Raw genomic sequence first — 23,127 nt, forward strand, 5'->3', positions numbered from 1 at the left:
ATAAAATACAAGTTTTGGCTGAAAATTGTGTTCTCGTCAACATTATGACAGCATAACAAAAAAACGCTCTGAAACGCACGGTGCGCTGTAGAAGTGACGAAATAAGAAAACGCCAATGCATCGGCAAAAGATAATTACTAGCTTCGCTGTGAATCGAGAGCCTGATCCCTTCCTTTAATAATTGTTTGTGTAATGGGCTGATGTGAGCGTCAAGCGCACATTCCGTTACGAACAGTACTATACGGTGCCGGAGTTAACACAGGATCAACGAACGTTTGGTACGGCTGTGTGAGGCATCGCATTCTCCAGCGGAGACTTCGGCTATGATTCAAATCAAACCCCACTGTCAGGATAATTTGTTAATGTCAGCGTTGAAGTAGCGCATCTGCTTTCAGGCTGTGCGACAGACATATGTGCCTTTTGCGTGGGCGCGGCGTATTTGTACCTCTGGCATATGCGCTTTTGATGTATAAACCTTCTTCACCTGAAGGCTGTGGCATAAGATGTATCCATCTTTTGTCAATTGTATGCTGTCCAAGGTCACCGTTCAAGGACCCACTCTTTTAGGTTGAGTTGTTTGCTATCTTACTCCAAAAGACAAACATGGCAATTAGCTGATCAAATCAGTTTATTTCAAAACACTTCACACTGGAACTCAAATCCGGCGACGAACAAAGACAACTCGTCATTGCTCTTGGATGACCAATTGAGCTAGTTGGCTGGTCGAAACACAGCCCACTAGCAAGTCATTTTCCTCTTTGGTAGCTTCAAAGTGAATAAATTATCTCCAGCTCATCACCACTCGCGCACACACTCCACCACACACATTAATGCCAGCCGCCGACTGCGGCGAGCGCTCAGTTCGGCTCGGCCGGGCCGGAGCGCGCGGTGCGAGCTGACCCCATGACGAGTCCTGGACGCCGGATTAGGCGGCCGGTCGCAGCTGCAGCGCTGCGGGTCCGCACCAGCCAGAGCCAGGTACGGTATGCGACGCCGGCAGTAAACCGGCCGTCATCTGGCCAGAGATCGGGCGCGCCCGACCGCCGCCAGCGGACGGGCCGGCAAGGCCGACGCTCAATAAGTTAACGGCGAGGGTGCGGCGGGCCGCGGCCGCCGCTCAGTACGCGAAGTAGCCCCGCTGGATGAGATCCATGAGGTTGACGTTCGGCTGGCGCCGGACCGGCTGGCGACGGAACAGCGGCGGCTCCTGGCTCTGGCCGCCGGCCGGTTTCTCGCCGTCGGCGGCGTGCGGCTCCATCGGCACCGCCACGAAGATGGGCTGCAGCACGACGACGGGGGAGCCGTAGGCGCCCAGCGACGGGTACTGCATGCGCGAGAGCAGCGAGAGCAGCGACGCCTGCGGCCGCTGGAAGCTGGGTCGCGCCGGCTGGGTCAGGGCGAAGCCGCCGAAGGTCTGGCCGTACTGAGCGGGCTGCGGGCGCTCGGGCTCGTCTGAAACCGAAGTGGATGGTCAGGCTACGGCGATGGAGGAGAGCATCGCTCTGTTAAGTGGGCATAGGGATAGGGCGGGCGTCGCTCTGTAAGCCTGACGCCTAAATCGCTCGTCATGGAGAATTCCGCACGGTAACCCTCGTGGGGTCAGTAATTAGGTCACACGTCAGGAAATGCTGCGAGGAGCTGCGTCCTAGTTCGTGCAAAAAACAAATAAAAACGAGAAGGTCTGCAGCAGGCAACCAGGAAATGAGTCACTGGCACAGGCCATTAACTGGCAAAGGTACTGGTCCAACCTCTTCTTTTGGGTCGCGAGACGCGGGAATAAAGTTACTTTCAGAAATGGTGAGTAATGCTGTTCTGACCTCTCTCACATCTCTATAATTAATGCGTGTGCGAAAGCTTGTTCTCAAACAACGTGGGCACCAGCAAATTATTCGCTTCGTTAAAATGTTGTGCTTAACTGTCAGCGATTTTTTTAAAAGTGAAAAGTGCATGATTGAATAAAAGCAGGTGTCCTTGATATGCTAGCCTCACGTGCAGCAGGGGAGCACATCATATCTCAGAAAAGAGACCGCGTTTTTAATGGAAAAGCGATTTGCAGGCGTCAGATATCATGTTCCACAAGCTTAAGCCTCGACATATTTTACCACGGCAATTTGACCAGTGATGTCATCAGAAAAATATCGTTAAGTTCAAGATCCGGACCGGTGATTATTAGCTATTGCAGCACGGACAGCACACCTCCCACTCCTGCCGTGCAAAGGAAAACTCCATGGCCACGCCAAAATCCTATCTCTTCATCGAGTGACGCGGACGGGCCCGGCAACAGCTGCCGTCCCGGCCGTCCTCGTCTCGGTCTGTGCCCCTGCCCTCCACGGGTCTGCCCGAGGCGGAGGCGGGGGTGCTGCACCCATGGTGCTCGCCGGCCACCCGCCTCAGACTTCCGCCGCGCCCGGCCAGCCGGTCCGCCAGTCACGCTGACCCAGACGGTTCGGCCGCCGGTGCAGCGGGGAGGCGGGGTCAGCGCGGCGCGGCCCGCACCGGCGCCGCCCTGGCCCAGGGTCAGCCGGAGAACACAGACGAGACCGGAAGCCAAGCAAGACGGGGAGGGGGAGAGTGGGAAGGGGAGGAAGACGGCTGTTACTCTAGGAAGAAAGGAAAAGAAAAGAAAGAGTTGATGGCCAAGTCAACGAAGAGATTTATAAGTGAAAGCGTATTTTGAATAGGCATTCTCTGTTTGAACATGTTTCGTTCTCTTTAGCAAATCGATGCGATAACAGTGTGTGCACTGTTTTAGTGTACACACTTAATTTAATTGCGCGTCACGCAAAGCTCAGAAGCATAGTGCGGCCTCATTTTTAAACTGGGAAATTCCATGCAGCGGGAACGGTCGCCTCCTGCAACATTCCAGCATTAGCTGACCACGCGACTGATGGAGTCGGCGGCGCGTGCCGGCTGATCCTGCACGCAGGCGGATCAGACCACGCCGCTGTGTGAGCCGGGGGGATCAGACCACCGGCGCGTGAGACCAGGTCACACCGCCCTGACGGACGCGGGACACCGGACCGGACTGGACCGGACCAGACCGAACCGGACCGGACCGAGCCGGACATGCCTGGCGAATGATCGCGGATGAGGCGGCGGCGGCCTGCGGTCGCTGTTGCCGAGGTGACCCTCTCCAGCGCTGATGCTGTCAGACGTGGTAAACGATGGACTCCACCGCACCGCGCAGCACTGACCGGTACCGGCCGGACCGGAGCAGGTTGTCCGGCGGAGGTCGGGGACCCCACTCATGACCTTTGCGCCCGGGGATGGCCGGGATGGGGTAGGGTTAGCACGTGATGGTGCAGGACCGTGGGTGGACAGCCTCGCGACGTGGAACTCCGTTAAGGGGATCAGATAGATGCGCTGTCATGGTCCAGCCATGGGTTCTGCAGGACACGGAGGCCTCTCTTGTCCACACGATGTACGGAAGATCGTGACTGCTAGCAACGCCAATGTGTCCAGCACTGATAAGTAATGTTTTGTCATGCGTCCCATCCTAATCCGATATCACGTTGGCTGACGAGCCTTCCCCATGCAGTCGCAGATTCTGCAATAACGTAGCAGAGTCAGCAGAATTCAGGTCATAAGCCGTTAAGCACGTCATGGAATGTGTCCTCTAACGTCCCCTCTCCGTACTCTGCCAGCTCCGCGCCAGCTTAACCGCAACGCTTGGCTCCTCGCATGACCTGCGATCGTGTCTGGCAGGTAGAGGCGTGACGAGTGACGCCGCTCGGGGGCACCATACTGGGAAACTCCGCTTTGGCTGACAGAAGGCAAGGAGTGCCGGTCGTGTAGATGATACTAGTGACAGCCCCGGGGACGCCCGACGGCACGGCCGCCACGTGCGTCACGACCCGGGTGCCGCCGGCGGGGCGGGACGTGACCGCCGTAGCGGGGAGTGCCGGACGGGTCACGGCGGTCGTCACGAGGCATCACGTCGTGATGAGGAGCGGCCCGACGCTCTCGGACCGTTATATGGGTCAAGGTGGGCAGGCCGTGCACTTTGTGACGAAGACAGGTCTGAGGCGTTGATTGTCCGACGGGTTGGAGTGTGCGCTGTGCCGGCGAGTGCCGACGGCAGCCCATCTCGTCCTTCCTCCCGGATGGAGATCCTTCCTCCCGAATGGGGATCCGTCCTCCCACGCGATCGAGATCGACTTCGCAGACCGGTATCTCGAGGATATGGCGTGCCCACCGCTGGGCCGCCACTGGAGAGATCATCGGGCGATGACGGGGTTCGGGACAGATAAGCGCCGCTGCTGTCACGCGCCCATCACGGGCCCGTTACGTCGGCTGAGGAACTGGGACTTATTTGGGTTACTGGTACCGAACGAACGGATGCATGACCTTCTCATGCTGATGCTCGTGTGAAAATGTGTCGTGAGTGTAGCCCACGGCCCATGAAATACCACAAAACTTCGAGCATCAATCGATCTTTGATCTGATCTGATGCTGTTCGATCTCACCTTGGTCACGGCAAAAGCAGAACCGCCCCTTCGAGCAAGCTGGAGCATGCGCTCTACTTCAGGCTAAAGATCCCGACCACCACCACACGTGCAAAGCTCCGAGCCTCACCGTTCAGCAGGATGGCAAACGAGTCGTCTGGGACGGCCGACGGCTTTCCGGTCTCTGCTTCCTCCTCCTCCTCCTCGGGGGTGCTCGGGGCCTCGTCGTCGTCGGCAGCGGGCGCATCAGCAGCGGCGTCGTCGGCGGGGACGGTGTCAGCCTCCTCCTCCGAGTCGGCGTCCCCTTCCACAAGGTGGGGCGGCGGCGCCACCACCGAGCGGCGCGCGCCCGACTCCATGGCGATCTGGTCCTCGACCGAGTCGTGGATGTACGGGTCCTGGATGGTGGCCGCGCACGCCAGGCCCATGGCCGACACCAGCACCTGCCGGCAGGAGGGACAGCGTCAGAGTTTACAAGGACTCATGTGTCGATGAATTTAGCAGCAAAATTTGAGAACAAAGGTAATTAAGAAATGGCATTTAGGAGTTGATGCTTGCTCCGAGCGGTTGTGACAACGCACATACATTTCCCGCACTTCTTTGTAATGTCGTAGATTCACGACGAACTGCTGCTCCCACTTTATCAGTATCTCACGGCATTGTTTCCCCCACTCTCCGCACTGGAGTGACAGAAGGCAGAAACAACGGCCGGCAGGTTGAATAGAATAGGAATGGAGCCTTTAGTGGTGCGGTGTCCTTCTTCCCTTCTGATCGCAAAAGTGATATTTCGGTGAAAGACAAGATAGACCTGAGTCACCGGTGCATCGTATTCCATACGAAAAACTAATGGATCAGACTGACGGATGAATGATGTTGTGCCAAGTGCAGGGCCTGGGAAAAGCCATGCCATTTCAAGCGCGCGCTAATGCAAAATTGTTCCCATAAACAAACTTGGAACGTACAGCACTAACACAGATCATACACCCGCCACGATTGTAGGGACTGGTCATGAGATTACACGTACGACCTTGGAGCACATCGCCCGCTGCGGCCCTCGTTAGCGGGCTGTGACAGATTACCACGCGTCGGTGCAGCGGCATCCCAATTACCACGAGCTTAAAGCGCCACCCCGCTTCAATTCCCGCGGCCTGGGAGGCCTCAGATGTCCGGTCTGATAGCGTGTCGTCTCATGGCCGGCGACACGTGCCGGTTGGCAGAGGGCCGCAGCTGCAGCTCTGCTTTGTCGTGCCGAAGACATGCCACATCATTGTGGTCGGTATCTCCGGCGCTGAGCCGCTGGATGATACCGTTTGCCGCCGGTGAGTGGTCCTTTGTCGGCTCAGAAAGAGGAGAGCTCAATGTGATGTACCGCAGTGCATGGTGGCAATGACGCTCGGGGGACCCGAGGCCGTAGAAAGGAGACGTTTCTGATTTATTCGGTGCTGTTTTTTTCGGATGGTTTTGCTTAATCTCAAACCTGTAACTGCTTTTGCACTTGGGTGCGGGCCGGTGCTTTTTTTACGCGGCATTGTATTTCGTGCTTTGTCATGGCCAAGAAAAGTGCGCGCGCGACGTTTTTCCACCACTTGACTCATCCTTACTTCTACGACAAGGTTTACTGAACCAGTGCCAATATGCCCTTCCAAAAACACAAACAACCATTTGTTTTAAAGCGCATCGCATTTAATCTGCATTGATGTTAAGTCTCTGGAAAGTTGAGTGCTATGTTCACTGGAGCATGGCTCTGCGTTTGCTTTTTCAACTTATTGAAAATTGAGGTACACAGATACAAGCTTGTTTGGAAATAACATAATCGAGCGAGCGTATAGTGTAGGATATAAGATCGACACACGTCCGGCGCATTTTGTGCGCTTGTGAACTGTCATTATGAAAATATGATGCTCAGAACTGCCTGCGTATGCGTGCGTCCCTCTGCCGAGAAAGCCTGGAAAAGGCTGCGGCTGGAGATACAAAAAGGATTGCAATATTTTGACGAGAGAAGTGATATTTATAATTGAAGTAGAACTAAACGACTGGTGAGGCGTGTTGCATCGAGTGCGAACTGCGACGAACAATGAATGTTGCAAAGGATGTGAGCCGTGCCAAATAGCGTGACAATTGAAATGAAGAGAATACAGGTGATAGAAATCGCAATGAGGCATACAACAACCCCCCCCCCCCCAAAAAAAAAACTAACATAACGTATAGTCACACATGCGTTTATACACTCTACACAAACAGGCATCTGAATCAGGACTTCGTATCGCCACTCAATGCATTATCAGTTAGTATAGATGTGAAAGTTAAACATTCTGTTTACAAGATCTAGCAAGATCTTGGACGTCTGTCCCTGGCTTGAAAATGACCACGATAGAATATTGTGCGCTGCTCGGCAGAAAAAATGACCTGGTGAAATTTAGGTCATATTAGAGTTGAACCAAAGGCTTTAATTATGTTGTCAAGCACATCACTGTGCGTTGGGGTACTCACCAAAACCTTAAGCTCCATGTTGTCTGTGAGGGAGTGCGGTACGTCGGTGTCTAACGACTTTGTGGCAGATGGAGCGTCCAGCACCGTTTTATACGGCGGTACAGTCTCTGACATGCGGCACGACCGGCCAAACGGCCGGCGTGCCGCGCGCGGCAGGCGGATATCACCCGTCCAGAGATATCGGCCGGCCCGCAGATCTGGCATGCGTCATCAGGGGGCACCGCTCAAAGAAGGCGCGTCAGGCGCGGAATCCTTCCGACGGACGCCGACTGCGGTCGGACAGATCCTTCTGGAACGGAGGCTGCGTCGACGGCTGACACACCTCAGTTTTGCCAGCTGGAAGAGGGTCAGGCACAGCGTGGTGTGGGAAATATTCAGAAAGCACAGGTGCATACGGCAACGTTTGCAGCCATTCTGCGCAAGTGCACAGACGTGGCTCAGCAAGCACATGGGTCGCGGCCGAAGGGAATACGCCGGGCACTAGTTTGAGGCAAAAGCTATTTAACTGAATGTCATGATGATCGTGGCACACATTGCTGTTTCTCGTACATCACGTATTGCATTGTCGTGTCGTACTTGATATCATCGAGTATCGCCGATGGACCGCTTGATATTACCGGTGATATCAGTTTGCCGTCACCAAAAATAAATGGGTTCGTTAGGAACACAGGTGTTCCAAGAGTTCGACACTAGACGGTTAACCCCGATAAGAACGTGTCGGAAAGAAGTCTCAGTTGCGGAGGGCAACGGAATTTCTAAACATGATTTTGCCAGACTGCAGTCACGCGGTTCCACACACCCATCGCTTCCCTGGTCTCGCTCGGGGCAAGACTCGGCTCACATCCGCATTCACCGCACGTTCGAGAACCCGCGCACGCAACGCTAGCACACGCGCTTCGTACGCACAGCGCTCTCTGCAATCACGAGATCCGCTGGCGGTGAGAGGAGTTGGCCGGGCTTACAGCCGACGCAGTGCACGCACCGCCAATCGCAGAGGTGGAGCTCAGTGCAGTCATTGAAATACCAACGATCAGGCTTCTCAAAAGTATGGACATTTGCTACGTCTTAGCGTCTTCGGTGGCCTTTTGCGGTGACTTCAGCATCACGTTGTGAGGCCGAGCCAAGGGCATTCCCAATGACGCTCAAATCCCCTTCCGTGGGTTGCTGGCGCTGAGTATACCCTTTGTTCCTCTGCCGCTCGCCGCAGTTAAACGTACCGTCGGGTTGTTAGACGGCCGGCGAGTTGTCGGTTGGAATGTGCTCGACAGAAGGCACTGACGCATTAGGATAGGTCGTTGCTTCCGTAATCTTACTGCGCACGTGCGCAAAGGCGCGTTCGCGTGTGTGAGCTGTACGTTACAACGAGAGCCTGACAAAACAGTGCCGCCGATTTCGAACTGGAAACGTTGACTTCAATGCGCAACAATGATCACTGACGCTGCACATGGTCCGGATGGAGCGTAGGCGTGCGGATGCAGCTCAGCCAGAGCACATGCACAACGAACAGTGTGCCACTGAATGGACTTAACGAAAGCGGAGAGCTGGATGTCTGGCACGGCATGTGCGGTGGGAGATGATTGTGCTATAGCGACGCTCTTCCCCGGCGCCTTAATGCACCGGGACCGTCCGTGAACATAGCCTTGCGGTGATCAAAAGCACATTGTTGGTGAGTGATGAGAGCATTCAGTGGTACTGTAATCCAGTGACTGATGGTTCTCGGACAACGTGCTGTGCAGGGAGCCTACGTATGAGGAAGCACTTTGGAAGGATCATGTAAAATGCGTGCTTAATATGATGACTCAGAAACATGTCCTTTGCTCTTGGAGCACGCTGTACGGTTCCTTGCGGCGTGGCTGGTAGGTTAATCCCGTATAAGACTGCGTAAGCCGTGGGCCAGCGCGTGTACCTGGATCTTTGCGGGTAAAAGTACGAAAAAACAACCATGTAGCTCTACATATGATTACCTGCGTGGCAACAAAACGTGCTTTAATGGCGGCGTCCCTCATACAATAACATTTTCCATAAAAAAAGCTCCGGTAACTGAAAAACATTGTTATATGCTTTAGTCATCACGAAGTCAAGGAATGGTCGTTCAGAACGGTTCTGTGCAAGTTTGATATTTTCTTTCCATCCAGGAACAACAAGGGCAACAACGGGGCAGGAAACGCTTCACATCTGAAGATAATGTAGCAAACATCAGATAAGATGAAATAATCTCACTTGTAACTATTGCTGTACTTTTAAGTGGAAAAGACTATTCTGGACAACACAATTTCTCTGTTAAGTAAATCTTCCTTTCAATACGTCACTGTTTCGTTTTGTCATAATACCTTGTACAACATTAATTGAGAGCCAATTGACGGCCGTTGTTTCCGCAAATCTACTCACGAACGCCAGCAACGAACGGCTCGACGATTACATTTTTATTGACTTTGATCACGGCACGGCTAACGGGACGGCAGAATTTGAATGGCGTTATCATGGCGTCATGGATGTCTGGGTGACCTTGAAACAGTCTCCCGAAGTCGTCTGCACATCTTGACGGACGTGTAGCTCAGAAATTAGAGAGATTTAGGTCTTAAGAAGGGCAGGGCTGAGAATCGCATCGATTAATCCTCGAGATGACCATCTCAGTTAAAAAATATTGTATCAATGTGGAACACTCCCTTCTAACTAAAGCAGAGGTGGAGAAAGTTTGCAAAAATTTGCCTGCCATTAAGAGTAGTTCGCTAACACGTGCTCGGGTGAGGGTCAAATTAACCTCCCCCAGCCAAAGGTTTTTTCCGGAATGATTTACGAACGGCGCGACGTGTCCGCGCCGAATTTTGCATAGCTGTAGACAATTGAATAGCGTATCGTTTGGCGTCAAAATTTAGATGTACCTTGCAAAGTCGCTGATCTATGGCAGGTCAAAGTCAAGCCATAATTCATCGAAATCAATTTCTAGGCAATAGTTCAATCTGATGCAACAACGGAGTGTTAGACGAAGCATTCATCTTTGAGATACTTTCTTAGGCAACACAACAATCGAATGAGTGACAAGTTTTATTAACCTAGGGTCGGGTACGAAGGTAACACCTAGGTCAAAACCAACCTGTTTTATTACTCTGGAGTTTGCTGTATGGGATAGCTTCTTGTGCTCATTTCGAGGTTAGTGATAACAGAAACCGCATTATACGTCTTTCGTGGGCTTTGTAAAGGTCATTAATAAAATCATTGGCTTCCGTCATATTTTCGTCTCTTAACTTTAAGATCTTTAACTTTTCTGGCAAACTTTGAATGGAGTTTGAAGCATTAATTTATTCTTACGTGGTGAGTGGGGGCTTACCAATATACGGGGATACCAGGCCTCAGCCAGTTTGACTTCAACGACATTATTTCATTATGAGTAAAGTAAAGACACGTACACCTCAAAAAGCGCTCTGAATTGTAAGTGAATAAATGATAGTTAACTTACAGTATTGGCATCATAGCTTCAGGTGACTGAGTTTAATTGCGTGTTGAGCCAAAGTGAAGCAGCTACTTTCGTAATAACATGCACTTATTTTTCGCATTATTGTTGTCACACAAACTTGGGGCTTCTGACTCAAGAAATGAAATGTGAACTGTCATTTGTTGTGTCCATTAGTAATCTTCCACTTGCACCTGTATTGGCGTTGGAATGAAAATAAATACTTTTCAAAGGCGACATTCTTGGAGATGTAGCGGCGCGAACACTCCGAGCGCGGCGAGCGTGGCAGCGATAAGCGGCAGCTGCACAGATGCCTGCACGACGCCGCAGATGTCATACTGGACACGAAATCTGCCTGTTGCGATGCCTATTACCTCTGGTATACTGCCAAGGTTTGATATGTGTGTTTTTGCTACCAAAACCTTTCTTTCAATAACCGACCTAAATTCCTCATGAACATGTCCAGATATCAGGTTCGAATATCGTACACCGTCGATGTATGGCGGCTAGAGATGGAATACGGGCGTTACACGGAATATCCCCAGGCGTCCAGAAATGGCCAAGGGGTGCTGGTGCCGCGACGACAGATCTGCACAGAAAGTGGTGCGATGATGTAAAATGCAGCCATGAACTTGGATACTCTTAATCAGATTAATTTCAATGAATTCGGATCTTGTGAAGCTTTTAGCCCCGAAAACGAGGGTTTGAACCCAGAGAATTACGACTCAAATCCTAAAATCACTATCAAATTCCGCGACCCATCATATGAATAGCAATCAAATGCACTGGAGATATGTTTTGAAGCTCCATTACTCTTCAAACGCACAGCTGGCTTCACGCACAGGTCCCCGGAGGCTTTGTGGCTTGAATTAATACCCTGCAAGTTGGATGTCACTAGCTCCGTTTAGTGTCACTAGCTAGTTTATGGGTTGCGGTGATATCGCGCGTGAATTCATTACCCTCACCCCTCCTCCGATGCCATTAGGCACAAAGGCCCTCAAATGCGGACACATTGAAGCCTAGCCCTAGCGAGTGTGAGACTGCCAATTGAGGTCAGGCCCTGCCTGTGGTTTTATGGCCTGCTCAGTTATTAGCTTACTGATAGGTGAGGCATCAATGTTGCGTACGAGCTGCCATTTAGGAAGAAAGAATTCCACCTTGTCATACTTTGTTATAGACTTCTTCACTACATATGGTATGAAGTAATATTTCCCTTGTTTATGCCTCATTACAAAACAAAACTTTAAACGCTTCGCAGGCTGGCGCCTTTGCCTTATTCTCTACTTATGGCAGAATAAGACCTGGAGTATGTGCCATTGAGCGAAGTGTTAAGCACAGTTAGCTGAAAATAAATGAGATCGGTTCAAAAATAGAAATTTTACGGCATTAAAGCCACGTAGTTTCGATTGAAATGTTGGTACACATTCAAACGTGCTTCAGGCTATTCAATTTTAGAATCACAGCCCAGTCCAGGTGGGTAAATCCTAATTAACCCACCATATGATTCGAATCACAAATGACAGCGCATCTTCATTTCTAGTTTACAAGCTTTCAGGACAATAGTTTGATTGTGACATGTACACTCACCCATGGCCTGCATAGACATTACAACACGATGATTAGACAGCAAAGAATATGAACTTCAGCAATTTCCACAGTTTAAAAAGGTTTAGGAGTTGTAAATCAAACTCTGGAAATAATCTAACAAATTAACACGTGCCCGGGTGGCCGACTGGATACACTTCACTCGGGCGGGGGCTAATTTGACCCCCTGATACCTCAGGAGCTAAAAGAGTTAGAGACACTAAATTCACAGGTTGTGTTGGCCTGTACGTAAAATCCCTTACGTCAAAGTTTTAGGTCATAACCTTCCGGTCAAATCGGGTGAAATGAGGTCAAACTGCAAGCTAATCGCTGAAGTGTCCACATAACCCAGATACCTGTTCTAAGCAAAATTTCACTTTTTCATTTAAGATCAGTGACCTCGTTTGACCTTTTTTAAGGTCATGGTGACCAAAATCATACGAGATCGGTATGAGTTTTACATTCGAATACTAAACGACAAAAATTACCTCAGGACACGCATTCCTAAAAACAGCATGTTGACCTCAGTCATTTCAAGGTAGTGACCTATTCTGACCTATTTATTCAAAAGAGCTATTTATTCAAAATTTTATTCTGAGCTATTTATACAAAAAAGCTCAAACAGTCAATTAAACATTTAACAGATTTATGCACAACTCTGAGTAAAAATACTAACAAAATTGCAGAGGCGAAGCGGTTGTTGGAGCGCTCCGGTTAAATTATTGATTGCTTAGGCGATAAAATAGGGGCAAAAGTCGACGTCTTGAATTGCCAGTTGCTTGCACGAGCAGAATAGACTCAAACCTCATGGGAATGGTAGAACGCTCGAGTTAAAGAGCGGCAGTCTTCTGATACACGCGTGACTAAAATGAAAAAAGTTGGTCGCAACCGGTTGTCGTGGTCATATATCTTGAATGAAGTTTTAGACGACTGATTTGCTAGACGTGCCATCTTGCTCATGCGAAAGACTAATGACTGTTATGGACTGTATGTTGTGCGTGCTTATCTTATATCAACTAATGCTCAATCGTTTCTTTTTGAATTGGGATAACCCTTATGGTTTATGCTAGGTAGTGCATTCCTGGAAGCAAACAGTCGATCTAGGCCATTTTAGGTCGGTTACCTCCTCTGACCTTAATGAAGTCCATAAAAGATTCTGTTGTGGTCCCTGTTAACAAGCTATTCAAAATGTACATTAGAAACTACCTCATAAACTTGTTCGGTTTTTACTTCGGTCTGACCTCCATACCTGACCCAAGGTCAATGAAATTTGTCGTTATCCTAGCTTCATCTAACACTCCGTAGTCGCATCACATTAAACGATTCTCTAGAGTTTCCTTTGCTGACAGCCACGCCGGACTTTGACCTGTCATAGGTCAGCGACCTTACAAGGTGTATTTAACTTTGCATACCAAAAGATTGCTTTTCAACTTCATAGAGCTATGCAAAGTTTGGCGCCTTTTCCCTACCACGCGCCTTTTGGAAATTAGTCTGGAAACCTTCGGAGTTCAAATTGACCCTCCACCGCCGTGTGCGTGATAATCCCACGTTTGGCTATGCTTTGTTGGAATAGATGTCAACGCTCGCCACTTAGTTGTCTCTGATATAACGCCTTTAATGCTTCCACGGACAAAGGATTGCTTACTGAATGCGCTTGGCGGTCGTCCCCGGGTATCCCGCGCGTCACACTGGTGTGGGGAATTTCAGGTGCCCACTCGAACGTTGGAAGTAGTAGGTGCGGCCGGTAGAACGAGTCCCCTGTCCGTCCGTGTCTTGATCCTACTCGCTGAACGTACGGGGGACTATGTGTGTTCAGTGCATATTTCGTGATAAATAAGTAATTAATGGATCATTGATTACAATTGGACTTTAAGTATGAACGATCTAAGGATCTGTGACAGACTGGTTACAAAGAGAAGAAGGCGTTTCACCTCATTTAAACGACATCACGCACACATTATGTTTTTGCAGGGGACCGAGCAAAACTCAAATGGCAAGAAATATGTCACAGCTCTGTGTAAGCCACGTTTGCGAAAAATATAGAAGGTTTACAAAAATACCAGCAATGGAACATTGACACATACGCCACCCGGTTTTTAAATTGAAAAAGGTGATCTAAGAACTTTGTGAAGTTTAGAAATCTTACAAAACGACTGCCGAGCCGACGAGACTGCCTGATGATAAGACTGAGGGTGAGAGGTTATGGCACCGGAGCGCACTTTGTTCAAATGTCATGTAAACGAGTGAGGCCGTGGTGCAAACATATGTTTTTATACGCACGCCAGTCGGAATCCCATGTACATCGTAATCTGGCCAATTTTCTTGCCTTGATATAAGCAAAAAAGGCCACGGGCTTCCGGTGTTTTTTATGAGTTTGGAGTCTTCGGTGTTTTTTATGAGTTTGGAGCCTACGCTGAGAATAATGAAACTTCAGTAGACCAGCGGGTACTGGCTGAAGAATGCTCCCAAACGAACATTGTTGATACCTACCTGTGGACGCTTGCTGGGGCGCGGGCCGGCCCGCGCAGCACAGCGTCACTGGAGATCGGTCGGTCCTCCGACATGGTCCGAAGGGCGGGCGGGGAGCGAACTGTTGTGGACTGGAAGGTTGAATTCGGAGGTCTACATTGTAACCGATGTTGTCTTGATAATGACGTCTAGTCAGTTGTCCCTGGCATACTCAAGGTCGGTTATTGTCTCCAAACCATCACAGACATTTCTTCCCGCCTGACATTACTTGGGCTGCGAAATCCAGCGAAAGACTCCTGCAGATTGTCCAGCTGTGCGTGTTTTCTGACTCCGTTCTGACAACGATGCGGTACAGAATAAAGAAAGTTTCGGTTCCCACACTGACACCACCAGATCAGGTTCTGGCAAGCTATGCTTGTTGGTTCTCAGACCGCATGACCTGCGTGTGTGGTGCCGCACAGTGTCGGCGAGCGCCAAGAAAGGCGTGCGTTGATGAATATTGCCCCAGATTGTGTACAGCGGAGAATCGGCGATGTTGACACCCATGGGCTTACCGCTGCACGGAGGACGCTAATAAGTAGTTTGACGGGAGGCAAAAATGATGAGTTTAGTCGTTTTGTGTGCTATACTTGTCATGTCGCTCTTGCAAAACCGCAGAAGTTGCACATAAGCCTGTTTTCCGCGGAGGTATTAGTGCCAATGTTCCTGGGCCTCCTATAGACCAGCGTCTGGTTTTCCCAAGGACCAGCGTCTGGTAAGATCGTCTGAGCATGCACAATGATGGCGTTGCTCACGTATTCCGGCAGGTTGTTTCTCCAATCCAGTACAGCAGTGGCCTCAGATTCGAGCCCCTTTACAGACCAATGGGGCTCAGTAGTGACTGATACATCATATATGCAAGATGCTTGAGCGAGCACGTGTTGGAGGTGGTTCGTCAAGGAGCTTTCAAATCAGCGCTCAGCAGCACCGTAAAGCCGGAGCTTGCAGAGAGCACCATCATGTCAGATGATATCGAGACATTTAGACAAGTCCAAAAAGGTAGGAAGCGTGACGTCACTGCGGTCCACGGCAGCAAAAACTTTGCATGCCACCGTCAGCAGAGGAGTTTTGATTAGTAATCCGATCTAAAACGATGCTCGTTTGCCCAAAACTGGCCACTGGTGTGAAGTAATAGAATAGCTGATTGGAAACGACGCGTGAAATTATCTTGGTTTTGACGGCCGAATAGAAAATTGCTTCGTTGTTGGAAGCGTCATTGGATTCTGGACAGTTTCGAATAGGACGCGCATGCGCTAGTTTCCATGACCCCGGCAGTGAGCAAGGAACGATGGTGAGTCATCCACAGATGAGTCAGGGCGGTACCAGAAGACAGAACGCATCGACAATGTCATAAAGCGAGCGCAAAATCTTACGGTACTACACAAAATACTACGCCCAATGTATCCACCGCGATCCATCACAATATTTTCCATTATAAATGCACTCACCACGCGATGCAGGTCGTCGGATATGACGGGGAGGCCTAAAAGGCCCCAGGGGCGGCGCGCGGCAGGCACGCTGGTAGGCTCGGCTCCGAAACGTTGACCCGTCGGACGGCACCCTGCTTCTAGGAAGTGTTGAACCGGTCGACACAGTGCTATTTCCGTTTGAATTGATGTCCATGTTTACAGAGGCTACGATTGGTCCACGACAGCACGTGCACGCATGTTGCAGCTGCTGCTTTAACCCGTCTAGATCGGTATACCTTAGGGCATTAGCCTACAGCGGCGGCCGATACAGACATGCATACCATGGCATGGCGCGCGTCTGCCCGCAGCCGCACTATCAGCGGCCCGTTCTTGAAGTCTGGACATACCCCTCGAGCCTGTCCGCCCATATCAGCGCAGTCACTTCCAGCGCCTTCCTGGCCGCTATGGCAGCAACGCTGTTACTCTTGCTCTCTTGCCGGACGACTCGATAAGGGTGCATTGATATTGACATGCTGCGGGTGGATAGTTTCATTCACGATTCCTGTATTTTCCGGGGCCTATGCTCGGTGACATTTTGTCTGAGCGCGGCAAGTTTCGGCCTCCTCGGCGGCATGGTAGGCTGGTCGATGTTAAGCTGGCCGGGCCGCGGGTCAGCTGTCCACATTCCTCCGTCCCGGGAGCCGTGCTGGCTTCCGTACACGAAGTTGAATCTAAAAACCAAATAGAAAGGCTCGTGCGAAAAAAGGCGAACGAAAATAGTTTCGGTGGTATACGATTCACGTCAATAAATATTCGAAGGACAAAAATTGGAGAATGTCTAAAGGGATACATGTCGACAGTGAGGAGATATCGAAAAGCTCCTCAAAGGATAAAACGTCGACGGAAATCAGGCTTCAATAGAGAAAAAAAAACGAAGGAGATAGGAGTCTACAAGGATAAAAGTTCGACCGAAAAACCATTCAACCGACAAAATTAACATGGAAAGCGCAACTTGAAATACATATAAGAAAGCAGGTAATAACGACATTTAGGACAGAAGAGTATCAATGCTGAACGCCTAGCATAAATGGGGATGTTTTCGCCTGCACTCACATGCGCCCGCGGATTCAATCGGCTGTGATACCTTGCATACCTGGATCCTCTAGTTTGGCCTGCTTGCGCTCTGCCGGCAAACGGTCCTGACAGGAAGCCAGCGTTCGAACCCCCACGACAGAACCATACGCAACGCACACTTAGAATTTCAGGCGGTCGATCTGCTATGGGTCTTCTATCCATGTCTATGAAAATTCCATCTCTAGCGATTATCTGGGACGGTAGGGAGCAAGACAGGCATGGCAGGAGGCGGTGCACAGCGGCGACGCACCTTGTGAATATCGTGTTTCGTTAGTCCTGGTGCTGGACAGACACGCACCTGGCTTCCATTATTGGTTCCTGACTTCAACCTTCCCTTCTAAAAACGAGATCTGAGATCCTTGGCCCGGGCTGGTTCCTTCATAAATCATACTTCCTGATTACTGGATCCTCTTGGCAGTTTTGCGAACACCGCACGCTGGTCCTTGGTCCTCACCGGCTCTTTCACAACAAAAATTGTGGTACAAACACCAGGTGCTGGTTACTGGTTGCCACTGGCATTTTTGTTTCCACTGGTGAAGAGTTTCCAATGCTATATTCCTGTCGATTTTTATCCCTTTCTACTTTTTCTGTAAGGCTTTCACCCCTGTCCACTTTTGTCTCTTTGTCTACTATCTGTTATTTTTTTTGTTCTTCGACATTTTTCTGGTTTCATTTTAATCCTGGCCGACTTTATACCCCCTACGATCTTTTGACTCAATGTTTTCCGTTTCAAAGTTAGTTCCTGTTTATTTTTTCCATTTTGAATTTTGAGCTTTGATTTTTGGCAACTCAACATTCGTACTCGTTGACTTTTTATGCTCGAACTTCGCCGTACGACTATTTCCATCCGACTTTGTATGCGGATACCAGCTGCGCCGCCCGCTCATCCCCCCTCGTTCGGGCTGCCTGACCGCGCCGCTGTCCGTGGCGTGCGACGGGCGGGGCTGAGCATGCCCTCCGGGTGCGGGGAGCGGCGTGGCCGTGGGGCAGGAGGCCGTGGTCGGCTCAACCATGTAGCGGTGATCCGGCCTCTCAGCTGAACGTCAGCTGTCTCGCCCGCACCGGCCAGGGGCTGGAGCGACTGGCGAGAGGTGAGGCCAGGGCCGGGCCGGTGCAGCAGCGAGCGCCGTCGGACGGACGACCGCCATGGCGGTCACGTGTTTCCAAAGTTCGCCATGCGCCACGATTTTAGCGCTGTACCGTGCCGGTTAGGAAGTCACGATCGCTTTGCAGCGTCGCCACAAACGCCCACAGATGATGATGAATCGTGCGTCACGTTCAAGGAAGAATTTCAATCCGGATTTTACAAGGCTGCAGCCTGATGCTCTCCATCTCTGATGACAACACGCAATGTAAGGAAGCATTTTGCCCATTCGGTTAGGCGCGTGATCTCTGTTTTATGTCACAACAGGTCTCTAACTTTGTCGGGTGTGTGCATCACTAGCAAAGCACAATAATGAACGTGATTTCTTCAGATCAGATTGCAGAAAGATTAGATCATATGGGAAGCAACAAAATGTTTGTTCACAAGTCTGCTGTCATATGATACAAAAAACTCGGATGCTATTCGTGACCTGCAGCCATTTATTCGTTGGCGCCACTGGCGCCACACGGTTGTCAAAAGGTGCAAGATGCGACTTGTTCAATATGAAGCGAATATAACGCAATGGAGGTGAGTTTACGCATTGGCAACGTGCGGAAAAATTAGTCTGGTGGTCCAACGTTTTTGTGTCAGGCTGCTGTCCAATTGTGGAGTTTGGACTGATTATTTCGTATTTAAACAAAAGGTGGACCACATCTGCGCTGCAAAACAGGTACACATCGTGACGGCGTAAAACAAACACAAAAAAACATTACATTTTGTGAACGTGCTGCCGTGCTCGCGCACGGAACATCTCGTGGGACTTCTACCCATGCATGTCACGCTGGTGCTAACTTAACGTTGGGCTCAACATTTCACAGAATAAAACTGTGTAGCTACATATGTTATGCCAGCACTTATTGAATGTCACTTCTTTTAATGTCCTGTGTTACCTAAACTTTCGCTCACATGCCTCTGTGATGTGCAAACATTGAGCTCCATTTTAAAGAAGCTGGATAAATGAGCTGGAAAGCTGGTGTATCCTCTATGCAAGTAACTCGCATAGCTTGAAGTTGCCTCCTTCACCGCCGGCTTTCAAAACATATGCGAGTCGTCACATCTGCGTCATAAGCGTATCAGCATAAAGTTCTTGAAAAGACATCAATAACTTGCGTGTCAATTGCAGCATTGGGAAGAGCACGTAACATATTAGGATGTCGTTGGTCCCGCTGTCACAGTGGATAAACGACACGTGATAAGCATCCCCGAAACATAGACTGGCTGCAGATTTGGCTGTTTTTCTTCTTTGCGATGCTCAGATATTTCGGACAAGCTCCTTCATCCTCCACGTGAAAGCAGAAGACGCGACGATGGACGACTTAAAGCGCGATATCAAAGGTCCTTGACGCGGGGGATGGTGAGCCGGATAGAAAGCGCTTCGGCCAGCACCTGCGCGGTGGTAAACCCGCCGTTTTGCCCTGCAATTCTTGAGTAACGGATACGTTTTAGTCAAAGTACGAACAACTGCGTGTTGTTCCATCCAATCCGATTTGCATCAGGTAAGGCTGGGTCCATATCCGATAAAAATCAATGCACTTCTTCCAGAGCTGCTCCAAATGGAATCAAGTCCACTCAAAACTAGGTGAAGAATAGTTAAACCATCATGGAGAAAACCTAAACTTGGTGAATTGCATCGAAGTTATCCACGTGATTGATCCAGTCCGTTTTGAACTCCGGTTTCGATGAACACATTTGGATCCAGATAAGTGGATACCTCTATTAGAGATAGATGTTCAGTTCCGCTGGGTCAAGCTATGTTCAAGCCTGTGAGGAGCCCGAGGACCTCGGAGCTACCATGCACAAGCAAACAGCAACCACGGATGATCGGGTGTCGAGGCCAAATTGTGTGACTATGCTTGCTAATTCAAACTAATGAGTGGGATATGCATCGTCATGATCCGCATCATTTCTAATCTTCCGGAGCAGATACCAGATGTCTACATGAGCCACAGGCCGGTGCCAGATTGACGATTCAGCGGTCACGCGAACCGCACCTGAGCTAAATCCATCGGCTCACCAGGAAACAGGCGCGGGCCCCAGACTTAACACAAGAAGGGGCGCAGGGAGGCGGCGAATTTCACGATACGGAGTTTCAACCTCGGACGCATTCAACATTGATCATCAGCGCTGTGTACAAAATAACGTCCTGACCCAACGCAGCGCCGCAGGCGCCAGTAACTAAACTAACCCTGATCGCGGCCCCCCTCACCAGACCGGCTACGGGTTCAGCCGGTCGTGGACCCTGATCGGAAACACCTCAACTCCGGCAGGTAGGAGTGGGCCCGTCCGCACCTAGTTCCGGTCACGGCGCTGGGCGGACGTCGCCAACCCCATCTATACGGTCAGGCCATCTGCAGTAACGAGTCGGCGGAGGCACCGGAGTCGCACAGTCATCTGCCCAAATCGGGAGCGTTCGGCGCGCGCGGCCCGCGTGATCCGCTGAAGCTGCTCTTGTCGTGGGCCGCACGCACACGTCCCGGTCGTCTTGGCCAAGGCCGGCGGCGGCGGCCGGTGTCCGGCTCCGGCCGGCACGTCTTCCCAGCGGCGGACCCTCAGCGCCGCACCCTAGGGGACCACCGTGCCCAGGCTCTGGCCTGCGCTGGGAGATCGCGGCGTTGCAGCTGTCGTGGTGGGGTCAGGTGGCCCTGGCCCACTGGCGGGGATGGCAGCGGTCTGCCCGCGCGTTGTGGGTGGGCCCGTGCACCCATGGCCGGCGCCCGGGTAACGGCACGGTACCGTACACTTCGACGTGTGCATCGACAGTGGCGCAGCGCGCACCGGTGGGTGCCATACTAGCACCATTGCTTTTACGGGGCCTCTCCGGGTTTGGAATGTAGCCATGCGTCGGAGCAACGGACTGAGATCAAATGGGGCTTTCCATCTTGTCTAAAAATGAAGCTTTATGTTACCTGATGTCCCCTTGGAGCAGCGAGATCTGCGGCTAGCGTGGAGCTGTCGTATATCGTGGCATCGCACACCCGACACGAATTCTTTTCACAGATATGCTACTTTCTTTCGTTCGAGCAAGGCCGGTTGCGGTTAGAGCCGCCGACCCGGCGCCGACGGCCGGCAGGACGACTTTGTGACCAGCTAATATCCAAGTGATGAACAGTTCAAGGATTGGTTTGACTGTTGCGTGTGGACTGGAATGTGCATTGCCCGTGCTTGCCAATATAATCAAATGAGTTCAAATTTATCGCAGGATTCAACAACAAAGCCAGTTTCCAAGCCCGTGGTCGATTTCTCAAGGCCTTGCCAGACTACGCAATGGCCAGTGTGCTGCATGTGTAATGTGTCGATAAGAGAACTTCACGGGTAATATTTTCCTCACCTTTCCTTACATTAATTTCCCATGGGGCTGTGTGCATCCCATTCCCAATCAGTTGAACTCAACCGTCACCCACTCCTCATTTTTCCAACACTGCAGTGCTAAATTATTGAAAGGCTTCGTAAAAGTCTGCACCTAAACTTACCCATTGTCTTTGATTATTGTCGACAGCTGCGCGAATAGGGCTTATGATTAATATGGGAGCAGGCAGCAACATGTATTTCTTACAACCTCTCTGCGGCCTCCTGCAAACGTCCCACTCCTACCCCGCCCATACTCTAAATTTTCCCAAGAACAGTATCCAACCCGACCCGTTACCCTTTCCATACGGTTGCCCATGGGTTTGCCCAACCCGCGAGTTCCTGTGGTCTCGACCCCGCTGTCCCATGACATCAGGTAAGTCGTAACAGGCACCAGAAATCATAATACGGCTGAATTCTTAGTAAAACGAGCAATCAGTTCCTGATGTCATTGATTTTGTACTGTTTGGACCAATCCAAAAGTTGTTCCCGTCACATCTACCTATTCCCGGTAGCTGCAATTTACGTGGACGCGTTTTATTGGTGCGTCCGCGCTAACCGAGCTCAAAAAGCTGTTTTGATCATAGTAGCTGTGCTTCGCCTGGCGGATGTTGCCGAATGACGGTAAGAACATCCAAAACAAGTTTCGCTTTGAACTCTGTGCATTCCAAAAGTGTCATAAATAAATTCAGCTGCGCATGTTTAGTTATTTCCCAATGCCCTTCCGTCGTGTTCATGCCGAAGAGAGCAATCTCCGCCTGGTTTCGCTGCAAAAGATATGGTCCTTTTGGCCCCTCATTGAGCTGAAGAGCTGCGAAACAAAGACTCGTTGCTTATGATGAGAAGAAGCCAGCGTAGTTTGCTTCCAACGATAGTTTGCAAACACATCTGAGCGTAACGTTACGCTTTTCAATCCTTCTACCCTCGTTACACCTCGGCTCCGTTCTATCAAACCTCCTCTCTTCCATGCGTAACGTGATATAAACACGGCCCTAAACCGTCCATGATTCCAAATTGATTGCGATGCTGCACGGGCGTGTTTGAGCACTCGTCGGCGAGTAACGCTGCCGGCGTACATTTTGCGGTAATGTTTTTTCCGGCTTTCCAAAGCCTGGGCCGTTCTGGTGGTGGTGAGTGACAGCATAGCGGGTTCAGAAACCGCGGCCGCGGCGAGCAAAATGTGCACAACCGACGTTACAGCAAGCTTACTGACGATGTGGCGATGCACGAGTTAAGGTCGTCGACGCCACGTGCAGACAAAACGGAGCCATCGGAGGCTGGCAGGTGGAGTGCTACATTCGGATAGCCTCAGATCCGCGTCTGATCCAAGGCCGTCTGGTGCCCGCAGTTGCTGACCTTGCATCCGGGAATCACAAGGGACGTCCGGCCCGAATGCAGAAAACAACTTGGGTAAAACTTGAGGCGCACATTGCATCCGTGCCAAAAATGTGCTCAGAGTTGTCCACTTCGAAGGGGCTTAGTGGCTATACCTAAGCGGCACAATTATTGCGGTTCATGGTCTATGTAACTTAAACCCAGCTTGACACGCTTTCGTCACTTTTTCTGTCATACATAAGAATCCCAGGTTTTCCAAGTTGAGAAACAGAGTATGCACAC

At 50.6% G+C, this 23,127-nt stretch overlaps 1 protein-coding gene across 1 annotated transcript; it reads right to left on the bottom strand.

The window, feature by feature from the left end:
• Nucleotides 1–610: 610 nt before the first annotated feature.
• Nucleotides 611–6,985, bottom strand: LOC119099679 (uncharacterized). The gene is made up of 3 exons (XM_037222744.1): nt 6,936–6,985; nt 4,576–4,888; nt 611–1,452 (listed from the first exon to the last, which is right to left on the bottom strand). Exons 1-3 carry the CDS (start codon nt 6,951–6,953, stop codon nt 1,118–1,120), a joined length of 666 nt encoding a protein of 221 aa, XP_037078639.1. The 5' UTR covers nt 6,954–6,985; the 3' UTR covers nt 611–1,117.
• Between the last annotated feature and the right edge of the window lie 16,142 nt (nt 6,986–23,127).

Source organism: Pollicipes pollicipes, unplaced genomic scaffold (genome assembly GCF_011947565.3).
Source record: "Pollicipes pollicipes isolate AB1234 unplaced genomic scaffold, Ppol_2.1 Scaffold_4881;HRSCAF=5763_pilon_pilon_pilon, whole genome shotgun sequence".
Classification (NCBI taxonomy): Eukaryota; Metazoa; Arthropoda; class Thecostraca; order Pollicipedomorpha; family Pollicipedidae; genus Pollicipes; species Pollicipes pollicipes.